This window comes from Microcebus murinus, chromosome 3 (genome assembly GCF_040939455.1).
Source record: "Microcebus murinus isolate Inina chromosome 3, M.murinus_Inina_mat1.0, whole genome shotgun sequence".
NCBI classification, from domain to species: Eukaryota; Metazoa; Chordata; class Mammalia; order Primates; family Cheirogaleidae; genus Microcebus; species Microcebus murinus.
This window is the reverse complement of record NC_134106.1, coordinates 81,199,297-81,213,308: the sequence shown is the minus strand read 5'-3', so window position 1 is coordinate 81,213,308 and position 14,012 is coordinate 81,199,297. Positions and strand designations below refer to the sequence as shown.

Below are 14,012 nucleotides of genomic sequence, written 5' to 3'. Positions count from 1 at the left end.
AATCAACTAAACAAAAGGAAGGACAAGCTGCAATCAGGGCAAAAAGTATGCCTAAGTGAGGCGCGGGGGAGGCCCAGCCCAGCTCAGCTCCGATTGTAAGAGAAGAAATGAGGGGGCTGAGGCTTTTGAACAAGTGTTCCATTCTAATAGCTCATAACAGCGGCAGCTGCACTTACAGTAATACTGGCCTATTCAGCCAGAACCCAATAAGTTTAAATGGCCCGGTAGTTACAGTAGTTTTGCCCCATTATGCTGCAGATCGTTTTGAATCCTGGCAATTAAGGGGGAGAAAGAAAAACCCACATATGTCCCAACAGTCTGAATGATGGAGACTCTGAATAGGCGAGACACTGATGGCCGCTGACTATTGTCACCAACCTCTGGTCCACCCGGTAGACTGAGCTGCGCATATGCATGCGGTGCCTTCCGAGTCAGCCATTTGTTTGCAGTTGGAATTTTCAACACTTCCAATCATTTTACATTCAGAGAGTAGTTTGTCTGCCTGCTTTATTTTTTGGAGGGGAACATGACTTCCTGGGCTGCTGGCATGGTGCCTGGTGATTGGTTTCCCCATCTGTGAGGTGAGGACTCTGCAGCCCCCAAGGCCCCTACAGAGTTAGTGGGCTGCCTTCCTGGGCTTTGCCGTCTTTCAGCTCAGAAGAGACGGGCCCCTGCTCTGGCAGGGTCACCCTCAGGTCTCTAGCTGTCTGCCCTTCTACATAAGAGGCCGTGGTTCCTGTTTATGTCTCAGCCAATCAGAATCAGCCCCTCACCTTCACACTTTCTCGGGCTCACCTGGACCCTGTCCTGTTCAACTCCAAAGGCTGCCACTGCCCTTACCCTGCTGGCCGCTTTGTGTCCCCTAAAGCATAGGGACACCCCTCTGTGCCTTCCACATCCTGACTCACCCCCCGCTTTACTGTCAACCTCCCTGACCACTTCTCCTCAGCCTCCTGCCACCCTCTCTTTTCCTGACCTGACCCCCAACAACCGGAGCATCTCAGTCCTGTCCTCAGTCAGCTCCCGGCTACTCACGGACAACTTACAACCTCTATCTGCAGCCACACACTTCCTTCTGCGCTCAACACTAAATCCAGTAAGAGAATCTGTTCTGAAACCTGAGATGTGGTAGAGAAGAGGGAGTTTTGAGTGTTTAAAGAATCATTATGTGGGAAGGAGCCTTAAAGATCTTCCACTGTGACCTCCCCCACAATGGAGGAGCCCCTTCCCAGGACCCCTAATGAGTCCTCCAATTCCCTTTCCAACCTCATGGAGCTGATCATCCCATGGTCAAGTTGTTCTTACCACTGGGAAACTTGTTCCTGTCTTAAGCTTAAATCTGACTTTTCTAATTTCAACTCATCAGTGGTACTAGTTCTCTATGAAACAACCTAAACCCTGGCTACAGCTTTCTCCACCCGACAGCTCCATACTTTCCAGGCTGGGCACGCCCAAGATTTCCACCTGCTTCTTGTACGGCATGGCCCGAGTCCTGTATCTTTGCAGTCTCCTTCCTCCGGATTCTCTTCGTGTACGCCCAGCTTCCGGTGGACCCTTTGACGGTTCCCCATGCCACAAACATCCTTTGCGAGGGACTGAAACCCTCAGCCTCCTTACTTGTCTCGCACTTGGTAATGGCCCCAGTGCCCACACACATCTTCAATTCCAGCCTTTAAGTGATCCATCAGCTGCCAAACCAAACACAAGAAAAAGGATGGCTGGTGAAACGCTAATTCTGAAAGACACACCAGGAAAGCTAACACTCTTTGGAAAACAGAGGCTTTAATTTCCTGGAGCGTGTCCTCTTTCCTGTCACTCTGTTCATGTAATAAATATGTCATGCCTTCCACAGCAATTCAATGTAGTTTCATGATTTAAAGACTCTGTAGATAAGTTTCCTGATAATTCACATAATTTGCAATAAAAACAGGGCACCTGGCATCTGCTTTGAATAATACTTTTCCAGAATGACCTGGGAAGTTTCTCATTACCGAAATCATATGGAGGCAAAGCCTCATATTTAGCTGTTACTTTTCATTTCACTGCAAAAGAAAAGAACACGCCACTATCCAGTTTCTGACAATATAATTCTACAGGTATTCTATTATAATAATAACATATAATAACAAAATATCTATATTTCCCATTATTTTATCTGATCATTTGGTCTAAGTACTCACATTTCATCATCCAAGCCAACTATATTGTATTTGTTGTATCCAAAATTATTTATAGAAAGTTAAGAAAAATATAATATTCAAAATAATTATGAATTAGCATCCAAGTAATTTAAATTTGAAATCATCAATGTTTATACTGGCTTCTGAATATTTTTTGAAAAATAGATGCAAATGCACAATTAATTCTTAATACTTATTATTATTAAATAATAAATTTAAATAATAAATTACTCTATCAATAATTAGAATTTTTGAGAAAAAGAAAAATGAACAAGAAAGGAATGAAATATCCAAGTTCTATGGACTTAGGTATATTGTCTAATTTCTCAAATAATGAATTAGAGGAGATAAAAATAGAGACAAAAATCTACAATCAGGTTAGGGCATTATATATTAATATTTTAAAACAGTCACAAACCTATTCTCATCTATTAAATATGTTTAAATGGCCTTGAAAATTTTCATTTTAATATTCTGGAATTTAAATTACTTAATTTCCTCAGGTGATACTGACCATGAAATTCAGGACAGATTTTGTAAGACTTTATCAGTTTCTCCAGTGTTAGAATTGTGATCTTTCAGGGATAGAATAAACCTAAACATTTTCGGGTTCAATCATCCCCTCAAAACTTGAATCTGCTGTATAGCAAGTATGCCAAACGTTCTCAGTCACTGCGAGGATATATCCACTTCGCCTTTGGGTGTGCCAATCAAGAAAAAATTATCAGCATTTTCTTTTATTAACCGAGCTTAAGTCTCTCTCCCTACTTCTTTCATAAATTCATTCTCATTTCTTTTCCTTGGATCCATACAGAACAGCATCCCTTCATTGTGTGGAACTTAAGCAAATAGGTAGAAACCATGCTCAACTTCATATTTATCTCTGCCAGAGTGGGATGTTTTCACCAAAAACTGCCACCAGACCATGTTCACTATTAAGAGTTCAGAAAGAGCAGGGGACCCCATATTCCACTGGAACAATGGTTTTAGAAGCAAGTAGGATAACCTTGAATGTTAGTCACTATGATAGTCTTTTGAGGTATCAACTTAGCTGGGCAAGTCCCCAGTTATTCAACTAAACACTATTCTAGATGTTGTTGTAAATGTATTTTGTAGATATAGATATGATTAAAATCTCTCTCTCTCTCTCTCTCTCTCTCTATATATATATATATATATATATATATGTATTAATATATATCCTACTGGTTCTGCTGCTTTGCTGAACCCTAATGGAAACACCTCCAGCTTCGACCAAAAAGGAAAGAGGATAAAATGAAAGAAAGCTGTCAGACCACCACATTTCTACAAACAAGAAACAGGTTGATACAACAACTCAGCTGCAAACCCACACCACCTTTATAAAACAGGAAGTATGATTCAGAGGGTGGAGTCCAGACCCACAAAATGGAACAAAGAATTACAGGGAATTATTCCCAGGCCTTGAAACTAATTAGAACTTGCCCAGGGAAACATCAAAAATTTGCTTGAGATCAATGACTTCTTTTTCCCTTCCATTCCCTCTCCCCCTTTTTAAAAGAGAATATCTATAACTGTTACCCTATGACTGTCCTACCACACATTTTGGGAGCAGATAGCTGGTTTCCTGAGCTCCACAAGTTCACAGAAGAAGAGGAACTGTGTGTCTCAGGATAGATCATACCCAGAGCCTCACCCAGCCCTGATTTCAATGACTGAAAGATGATGAGATTTTGGACTTTTGAATTGATAAGATTTAGATGCTATTTTGGGTTTTCAATTAATGCTGTGGTGGATTGAGGTTTGGGGGATGCTGGGATAGAGGGAATGTATTTTGCATGCAAAACGGACGTGAGTCTTTAAAGGACCTAGAGGGCAGACTGGCATAGGGAAAACCATCGTCTCCCAAAGATGTCCACATCCTAACCCCAAGAACCTGTGAATATGTTAGTCTACATGCAAAATAGAATTAAGGCAGCAGATGAACTTAATGTTGCTTAATCATCTGACCTTAAGATACAAAGAATTCCCTGAATTATCCATGTGGGCCCAACATAATCACAAAGATCTTTCAGTGTGGGAGAGGAAGTCAGAAGGGTCATTGTCAGAGTGACGCAGCATGAGAAAGACCTGAGCAGCCACTGCTGGCTGTAAAGATGGAGGAGCCATGGGTCAAGGCACGTAGGCAGCCCATAGATGTTGTGAAGGCAGGAAATAGATTCTTGCCTAGAACCTCCAGAAGTCCAGAAGGGAATGCATCCCTGCAACTTCTTAATCTTAGTCCAATGAGGCCCGTTTAAAACTTCTGACCTCCAGAACTAGAAGATAAATCTGTGTTTTTTTCAACCACTAAATTTGTGCTAAGGACAGCAGCCATAGGAAAGTAGTATAGTCACTCTTGGTACAGCTAAGGAGGAAGGAGGCTATAAGTCAGGGATATGTACACACATCTCATCCAAGGTGACAGATAGGAAACATCTTGTTAATATATTAGTTATGACAAAGTCATAACTTACACGAATATGAAGCTCCTCATTGATGGATTCTTTTTTATTGGTCTTTTTAACATCCAGGTACCTGACCAGAGGGCCAATTGTGATCCCCTAGATCAGAAATAACAAAATGAAGTGTGTTATTGTTTTAAAAGTTGTCACTACAGAGATAAAATCTATTAGCAAAACTATTACAATGCTCAGTTTGTGTGCATTTGTTTTGTACTAGAGTCTACTCCATAAACACTCATGTTTACTTTAGTTAATTTTTTTAAATGTTGCAATAAAAAAATAGTTACTATAATCTGTAGTTTAACATAGGAATCTTAACTTCTCATTAGTTCATTTAGAGCTAACTTCACTAAAACAAAAACTTATGCTATCTAGTATTAATTGGAATCTCATTTTCAGAGATGCATAGCAGAGTAGCTATCATTCACCAGGTACCCAGAAATATTTTGATTAATATACTATGTTGATTAAAAGGCAATGTATTTTAGGAGATAAGTATTACCACAAAGAATTTTGTTTAGCTATTGAGCACAGATCTGAAAGTCAGATAAAGTGCCTCTATTTGTATTTTGCACTGTCCTGTAGGAATCTACTTATTTTAATTATGAATAAAATCTACTCACCTGAATAAATGTAGTAAAATATATAACTACTAGAGTAGCAGTGACAAACAATTTCTTCCTAGGAAAAAGAGACAGAGGAAGCAAAAATGCAAGTGAAAAACTTCCAGCTCCTCGAACACCACTGTAGAATATTATGCACTGGTCCTTGATGGAGAAGGGGAAAGTCCGAAACTTGTTACTGACATAGAAGAGAGCAAACACGCCTAGAAAGGGGAAATGTGTGTTAGAGCAGAGGGTCATGAATGTGCAGAGACACAGCGCTAGTGAACTGAGGTTGCGTGCATGTGCCTTCCAAACAAAGCAGCTAATTGCAATATCTAATTGCACACCCCTGATCATCCAACCCAAATAGAATGTCCTTCATGGCTTTTCACTTTTTGGCTAGTTGCGAGATGGAGTAACAGAGTAGTTGCCCCTCCTCCCATAGATATGGAAGCATAAAATTGAGAGTGGGGAAGATGTAATAGAGAGAATGGCCTGGTGGAAAAAATGGCAAAAGATGTTTTCTGTCTCTTTAAAACATCCCCCACTCTTTTGAGGAACTGAGGCCTGCATCCCAGCCTCCAGCCATGGGGCAGGTGGTCGGGAAGGGCAGGGGAATGTTCTTTGTGTTGCAGGAGATAGCTCAGCTGAAATGTGGCTCAGGCCCAGGGTCTGGGTGGGCCTCCCAGGTAGGTGGAGGTCACAGGCTTTGTCTTCCACAACAGAGATTTGACAGTTAGAATCATTGAGGACAAAAGCCTGGAACTGATGGCACTCCCTTTAAAAGTTCTATATTTCTGCTTATGTACAGGAATTTGGATTTTGAGACGATGGTCTACCATTTTTCCTCTTTTGCCGGCAAAGTAATAAACTTCTCTTTCCTTCTCCTCAAGCCACTTGTTCTCGTTCTTCTGATGTAGCCTCGAGGACAAGTGCCCAGCTTTCGGTAAAAATAGCAGTGCTTCAAGTTGGAATCTTCTCTGGTAATACCCTAGCATGTATACTGTTATGGGTATATGTGTGTGTTTGTGCGCTTAAAGTAATACAAATCTTGATTTTTTTTTTGATGTGAGGTATATATTTTCTAACCTGTATTCATGATTTTTGCTGCTTTTTAAAGCTAGTTAAAGCAAGGATGTTGTTGGGGAGACAAATGCATTCTTATCATCTCACATTCTTATTGGATACTCACTGGAAGCCTGTAATTTAAAAGTGAGAGGAGCCCTCTGGGTGACTGTTGGGTCTACATGGTGAGCAAATCTTTATGGTTGGCTCAGTTCTTCTTGAGGTTCAATGCAAACAAGGAAGGAAGTTGGCAAGTGTTAGGTTGGGTAGGTGCTTCTTATTACCAGTGAGCTTCTTGGCAGGGAAGTAAAGGACAGGAGGGCTTGTTTAAAACACAGAGATGTTTTCTACAATACTGATTTTCTATTCCCAAGTAGCCCACGTGACTTAGCTACTACCAATGCAGTGGTTCCTGCTGGGAAATGTCTGTTCACTAAAATTATGACTAAAGAAGAGGTTTTATTTTAGTATAATACAGCTCTCCATAGCCTCATGTACTTCTAATCACATAGACTTCACAGCAAACATTCTTTGTTAATAGTGTGAACTAAATTAAAATCTTAAGCTCCCGAGCTGATTGAATGGACCCCCTCTTGGCCAAGAGGACCCCATAAAAACCCTAAAGTTGACTTGTTGGCCATGAGAAAGGAGGTCATTACCCCCTCATTTTGGCCATATTATTTGTAACAATAAGATACTAAATCATTATCAGGTCTAAGACTATGCAAGGCAAAGCTTAACCCACACCTGTGGGCCATCGATTTACTTAACAGTTTACTTGAGTTTTGGTAAATGTTCCGTGGCTTGTCTCTGGTTAATAGACATCCTTATCTTAAATTAAAACATTCCAAGCTTTTAGACAAAACTCATTTTTTTTAACAAATTAAAACCAAAGAATCTTCAAATCACCTATAACCTGTAAGCTCCCCACCCCCTTGGAGATGTCTTGCCTTTTAAGGCCAAACCAATGTACGCCCTCCACATATTGACTTAGCATCTTATGTGGAGTTCCTGTCTCCATGAATGTATAAAACCAAACTGTAACTCAGCTACAGTGGGCACATTTTGTCAGGACCTCTTAAGGCCATGTGCTCCAGGCCGGTCACACACATTTGGCTCAGATAACCCTCCTTAAATTATTTCATAAATTTGGATTATTTTCCATTAATAATAGGCACATTAATAGTGCAAAAGACAATGAAATTTAAAATTTGTCATTTTGTTTTGTTTGTCCTGATTCTTCCACCTACCAGTCATGTGACCTCAGGTGAGGTTTCTAATCATTTCATGTCCTCAGACCCCTCATCTGCTTAGTGGAGGTAACAGTAGTAATTTACCTCAGAAAGTAGATATAAGGATTTATTATCAATAAATAACATAAAACAGGGCCTTATACATTCTAAGCCTCCATGAGTGTAAATGAATATTAGCTACAGTGAGCCAGGGTAGAGTGGGAAAACTGGATTCAGACACCTGCCTCTATCAGTCACTGTGATGTGGCCAAGTCAGTCACTCCCTTGGGGGTTGTTCTATCCATTCTCTCAATGATAAGGTTATGGAGTTGGGGTAGACGGTCACTAAAAGTCAACAATGTTGAGGTGTCTGCAATATCAATCCTCTTCTAGATGGTTTTTTTTCTTGTTAGTCAGGCTAAAGCTCTGTGATGTTACTTCTCTTGACATTAGCTCTATGTCCCTCGTCCTAGGATATTTTAGAACTAAAGGGAACTAAGAAATTTGTCCAAATCCATCGTTTCGTGGTTGAGGAAGATTCTGAGTAATTAAATGTTTGTCCAAAGTCAAATAGCTAATTAGTAATATTTCCAGGATTTTATTTGAGATTATAAATTTATATCATAGTTTCTGCAATTTTGCTCCTTCTAGGGGCCCAACAAACATATATATTCAGAGTTACTTTTATGAATATTTTAATATTTCTGTATTCTTGTTATTCATCCCTAGATTCTAAAACTCATCCTAAGTTAATTTAGAATTGAAATGTTCAAGGTAAGTTCTCAGTCATTTCTCCTAATTTCTCTTGGAGTAATTGGCTTGAAAATATTGGTCAAAGTCATTTAACAAAAGCTTCAAATATTGGTCAAAGTCATTTAAAAATAGAGTTGCTTCTAATGAAAAGGCAACACATATAGTATATCTCAGTGCTTAACATTCTTTTCTAGCTCCTAAAATATAAATGTACAAGATAAATGTGCAGCCACTAGATCTCGTTTTAAGATCTCAGATGCCACTTACATTATACAGTTGCCTTTACTAATTAATTAAAGATTCACTTCCTGGTTTTTTTGTTTGCTATACATCACAGGCTCATGCACTCAACCCTTAAATAAAACCACCTGTACTATTTAGGGGAATGTTTTCTAACAATACTTGTCTTACATAGAATATAATTTGTGAGATCTCACTTGCCCTGTAGCGAAAGTATAAATAAATGCCCACAGTTTATAATCTATATCTGATTTAAGGTGCAAGAGGATGCAAGTTGGCAAAGAAGTGAAGATCAAATGATACATTTGCTGAGTTATATTTAAATGTGTAGATGCAAAAGTTCTCTTTTTAATTAAAAAAAAAGAAGAAGAAAGAAAAGAAAATGAAAGACTCCTTGCCCCAGCCTTACTTCGGAGCACAACCTTATCAGCCACTAATTACTTTGAGCTGATTGAGGGAGCAAACAGAAACCATTCCTGCTCACTGCAAGGTTCCTAGACTCCCCTAACCAGTAAAACCAGTTGGCATCCACTCACCACTCATGTTTTTACAGAAGGGAATAAGAGAACTAAACATGCAGCAAAGAAGGAGACTCTTTGGAGCCCCAGGTCTCTTACTGACGGCTCTCCAGATCTGGCAGAAGACCAGGGTGAAGCAGATGAAGGCCCAGTTCCACTCGTGGTTCTTCCCAACAGTGGACACGCCCATGAAGATGAAGATCAAGGTCTCGCTGACACTGCTCAGCATCTTCATGAAGTACTTGATGGTCGTGTAGGATTTCTGGGACACGTTTTCTTCCACATACTTTTTCATTGTCACTGCGCAGGCCGTGATTCTACAAAAAGGAACAGAGTCTCAGAGAGAATTGACAAGGTTTTGTCCCTCTGAGGAAGTTGGGAATGCCGCAGATGCAGGAGCCCTGTGTTTATCTAGAAAGAACATCTCTTCCGTTTCCTTTCTCTGGCTGGAGATTTTCCACAGATTTCCTTTCTTCCTCTATTCCCTCCCCAGGGGGACTCCGCAAGGTAAAGTTGAGTGAGGTGGGGACAGCAGGTGTGGCATGTCCTTCCCACAATAAAACAGCCCGCACTCCACATGGGCACACCAGTGGCAGATGCTTCTGTCTTGCCCTTCCTCACCAAGAGCTTGTCAGTCTCAGTTCTTACTGTCTGCTTCGCTCTGCCTTAAACCAAAAAATAATCCACTTCAGTTCCCTAGAGAAAATAATTCAGCAAGGCCCTCGTTTCCTCCAACCAAAGCGTATTTCTTACAACGATTTTAAAAGGAATTCTTCATTTCAAATATTTCTGTTCTAGAGCCGTTTACAAGTATGGGGAAAACAAAGAAAATCGCCCCTCGTCTTAGCAGTTTGGGTCATTTTTAAGGTGGGTAAATGATGGATGCCTAGAGTTTACTGTATTATATTTAATTGGAAAAGGTATTTCTATACAACAAAATCAAACATTTGCGCCTGACTATCTGGACAGGAGGGTAATGTCATAGAGCAAACAACGTGACCAGAAATATCAAGCTAAACTGAGAAGCCTCATTCCAAGATAAACATTTGAAGGGTACGAGAACACAAGGACACAAGGGTTAGCATTTAAAAAAGACTTCCATTAGGACAAGGAGATCTAGATTTCTAGAGTCTTATCCATCTCCCTAGTTCCATTCCACACTGAAGAGCGGTGCTGTGGTCTGAGCGGGATTAGCAGAAGGCAGAGCCCAGGCACGGTGGTCCGTCATGCATGTCTCCTTTCAACTTAAAATTAATTTTTAGTTTTTTTAAAATTTTTTGAGCAGCAGTCAAACATATAAAACCAATTTTTCAAGGAAAAACAAACTACTGAGACAAGACTTTAACCCTGAACTTTCCCCAGATCTTCTGTGCACCAGCTTCCCCGAGCTTTCTAGATCCACATCATGGCTACCTTCTCCTCAGGCAAATCACAAGGAGAGAGTGGACGCAAATGTCCGAGAGAATATTTGTTTGGCAAAGGACCTGAATCAGATTTTACAAAGGTTTAAACAATCCTAAATCCCGCAATGCCTTTGAGATTGGCGTCAGAAGCCATGCCTTTTCCAGATGCCTGGCTCACATGCTGTGGCCCTAAACTTTCTGTATGTTACTGTGAGACGAGCCCCCTTGGACTGTACTCACGCCAGGATGCCGGACAGGTAGAGCGTTTCGGCCGCTAAGTACGACAAATAGCTGAACATGAAGACGATGAGGGGCTCAATCGCAGACACATTCTGAGTGAAGCGTGTGATGAACGCAGAAATAAATCCAAACGCGATGCCGAACAGGACTCCCCCGACCCCCACAATAACGAACCGGGCACATCCAGCCAAGATGTCGACAGCCTCTATGTCTTCAAATTTGTGCATCTTTGTGAAGGCGATTAATATATTGTATAAGACCTAGATACAAAGAAAAAGAAAAGAAGACACACATGAATTAGGCATTAGAAAGACTTTACACACAGATTCCCAGCTTTGTGTCTAGTTAAATGATATGCACGATAAATTATATGACGACAAATACTAACATGGCTACCTAACTTTTAAATGTATTCCAAGTAATTCAGATGCATCCAGTTAATAATACTGAATAAAAAGTATAATAATCACAGCTTCCACCCACTGAGCACCTGCTATGTGCCAGTGTCTTTGCTGACCTTTCTGTATCAGTTTTATTGCCTCCAAGCTGCGAAGGCACCCTTCCATTAGTGCTCTAAAATAAACAATGAGATGCTTTTAAGCATCTGTCCTTTAAGGTGAGCACTAGGTTAAGTTCCCTCAGTAAAAGGGTGCAGAATGAATACTACAGGAGGAAGGGACTTCCAGCAATTTCTTTGGGGTTTGAGGGAAGAGTCAGCCATGTGGGTGTGAGGACTTCCGGTGGAGCTGGCCTGAGCCACAGGCCATGAAAACGGTTCCTCTGCGAACTTACAGCTTCAGCATGGGGACAGCTTGTCTGAGTCAAGCCCTCCTGTAGCATGTCTGTGGCCTAGGGCTGCACCCAAGCAGTCCTCCCTATGGGGGCCCTTTCCCACACCCTCTCCTCAAGCAGCCTGCCCCTCTTAAGGCCCAGTGTCCCCTCTGGATCTCGGGCTCCCACTGCAGCCCTGTGCCAGGGATTGCTGCCTGGCACCTGGCCCCGCCTGCCTTCCGGAAGGTGGGCTGTTGTTTGCTGGGCAACTCAAAACCAGCTCCAGTCTGGCTAACCCAGCTGCCTTCTCTGCTATCCAGTGGCCGATCCCACCTTCCCCGGTGACAGCTGAGCCCCTTCCAAGCTTGTCCCCCCTTGGTTGCCCTCCCTCAGTCCTAGGATACCATAGAGTTCTGTTGTATTTATAATTATTTCTTTATTACAGTTAAGTTTTACACTGAAATGATTCTGGTTAACCCACCGTGTGGTTTCTCTTTCCCGATGGAACCCAGCCTGCTACACGCTCCATACGCCGCACCTGGACTCCCTGAATCCTGCAGACAGCTCTAGCCTGTGTGATGCCCACTCTTAATTTTCCTACTTATTTCTCTTCTTATTTCAGTATTTACTTTGAGGTTGCAGGAGAACATGGATCACTATTTCATGTCACTCTATAGCCCAGAACTAAGATCTGGCTTCTGAGACATGGCAGCAGGCGCATGGTAATGAGACACAGAGAACAGATGCAGGAAGATCTCCGCAGAAATTGAGGACCTGTGAGGCATCAGCACTTGAAGAGTCCTGCTAAACCACAGCACACACCTGTGAGCCTCTATTTGCTGATGCCAGGAAAAATGAAAAATATTAATATTTATAATATAAACATGTCTTTTATAATCCTGCCTGACTATCAATTTGTCATCTACCTGGAGTCTACCATCCATCTCTCTATCTGGGGCAGAGACCATCAGATCCCTAAAAGCAGGGATTCCTGTCTGCTGTTCTCTGCTAAGGGCCATGTGCCAGGGCCACTGAAGTCAACCCCTTCCTGCAGGGCACAGGACTCCTCTGATGGATGTCCTTAGCCTGAGAGCTCCTGATGGGCTTGCTAAACTCTCTGAGAAATGCAGTGAGACAGTGCCACCCAGTTTTCCTTCTTCCCTCTCTCCTTCACCTGGGGTCACTCTGCACTGTGGCCTGAGAGCTCCCTCTGTGCTTCCTAGACTCCCTTCCCATTTTCCCTCCCAGGAATTTCCTCTAATAAACCTTTTACCTATCCAAGGCTCTCTATGTGTCTAAACCATGGACTACCTGGACAATATCTGTCTATCTGTCTGTGTATCGGTCATATTTTACAAAAGTCTATTTAAGCAAACTGAGGCCATGTTTTAAGAAAACCCTGGCTGAGTATTTGAAGAAAATTTGTGACTTATGGTTTCAAAATGAATCCCAAACCATCATGGTGGTCATATCTTGACTTAGTGATTTTGTTTAGTTCAATTTCACTCTCTGCCTGCTTTTGGAGCAATTCACATAGGGATCTTAGAAGCCCTGAGAATTGTACCTTTGGAGTTGAGCTCCCATGCAAAGGAATGAAGCCAAGAAGAGGAGGCAGGCACTGCTCACAGATCCAGAAAAGGCAGGTTTGGATGAGGTTAAATGGAACATGAGCATTCATTTGACTCTCAAATACAGAGGGAACTCAGGGAATATGATTGAGACACAGAGATTTGAATATTGTTGCCACAAACTAAAACTTTTTTACATAGCTGGTCAGATTGTAAGTTGCTACCCTAGACCATTCCCATGGCCTGGGAAAGTCAACTGGGTCAGCTCTGTCCCTGGACACCAGTGTTCCCTGCCAGGAAGATGCCATGGTAGTCTCCAAAGCTAAAGTAGTACATATAATTAAGGAGACTACATTTACAGTCCCAGTCCATACGACTGCATGAAAAACAGTCCTTACCTTTCAAATTACCAGGCTCTGGGTATCATTACAGTGGCACAAGATTTTCTTTGGAATCATCTCAAATCACAATAATGTGTGTGTATCTTTTATATATTGAAGGAAAAAGCCCAACCAGTGCTAAATCCCAAACATGTCCACTGCCCTATGGAGAACAAGGTTACATTTTCCTTCTTCACTCCTTGCCTCGGGGAATGGTCCTTTTATGTTACCTTTAGGTACATTAACCCTATATGCCATGATCTTGCTAAATTCACTTATTATAACAATTCTAGTAATTGTTTTTATAGATTCCTGAGGATTTTCTATGTAAACTATCATGTCATCCACAAATAGATATATACATTGTTTTCTTAGTGATCTTATGTTTATGTGTTTTTTTTCTCTTGATTAATTAATAGAAGTTTTGAGAGTGGATACATTTGCCTGATATTTAGCCTTTACTATGATGTTAGTCATAGGTTTTTCATAAATATCTCTTACCAGGTTGAAGAAGTTATTTACTCTTCCTACTTTGCTAGGAGTTTTATCACTAATGGGTGTTGAACTTTGTCAA

The 14,012-nt window shown here is 41.3% G+C and overlaps 1 protein-coding gene across 1 annotated transcript in view; it reads right to left on the bottom strand.

The window, feature by feature from the left end:
• Positions 1-14,012, bottom strand: part of SLC9A4 (solute carrier family 9 member A4) — a 53,585-nt gene that overhangs the window by 18,082 nt on the left and 21,491 nt on the right. Inside the window, exons 3-7 of the mRNA XM_012740457.2 lie at positions 10,720-10,979; positions 9,176-9,393; positions 5,287-5,489; positions 4,676-4,762; positions 1,618-1,688 (exon numbers count right to left, since the gene is read on the bottom strand). Coding sequence (XP_012595911.2) covers positions 1,618-1,688; positions 4,676-4,762; positions 5,287-5,489; positions 9,176-9,393; positions 10,720-10,979 — 839 coding nt within the window. The remainder of the gene's footprint in view (positions 1-1,617; positions 1,689-4,675; positions 4,763-5,286; positions 5,490-9,175; positions 9,394-10,719; positions 10,980-14,012) is intronic.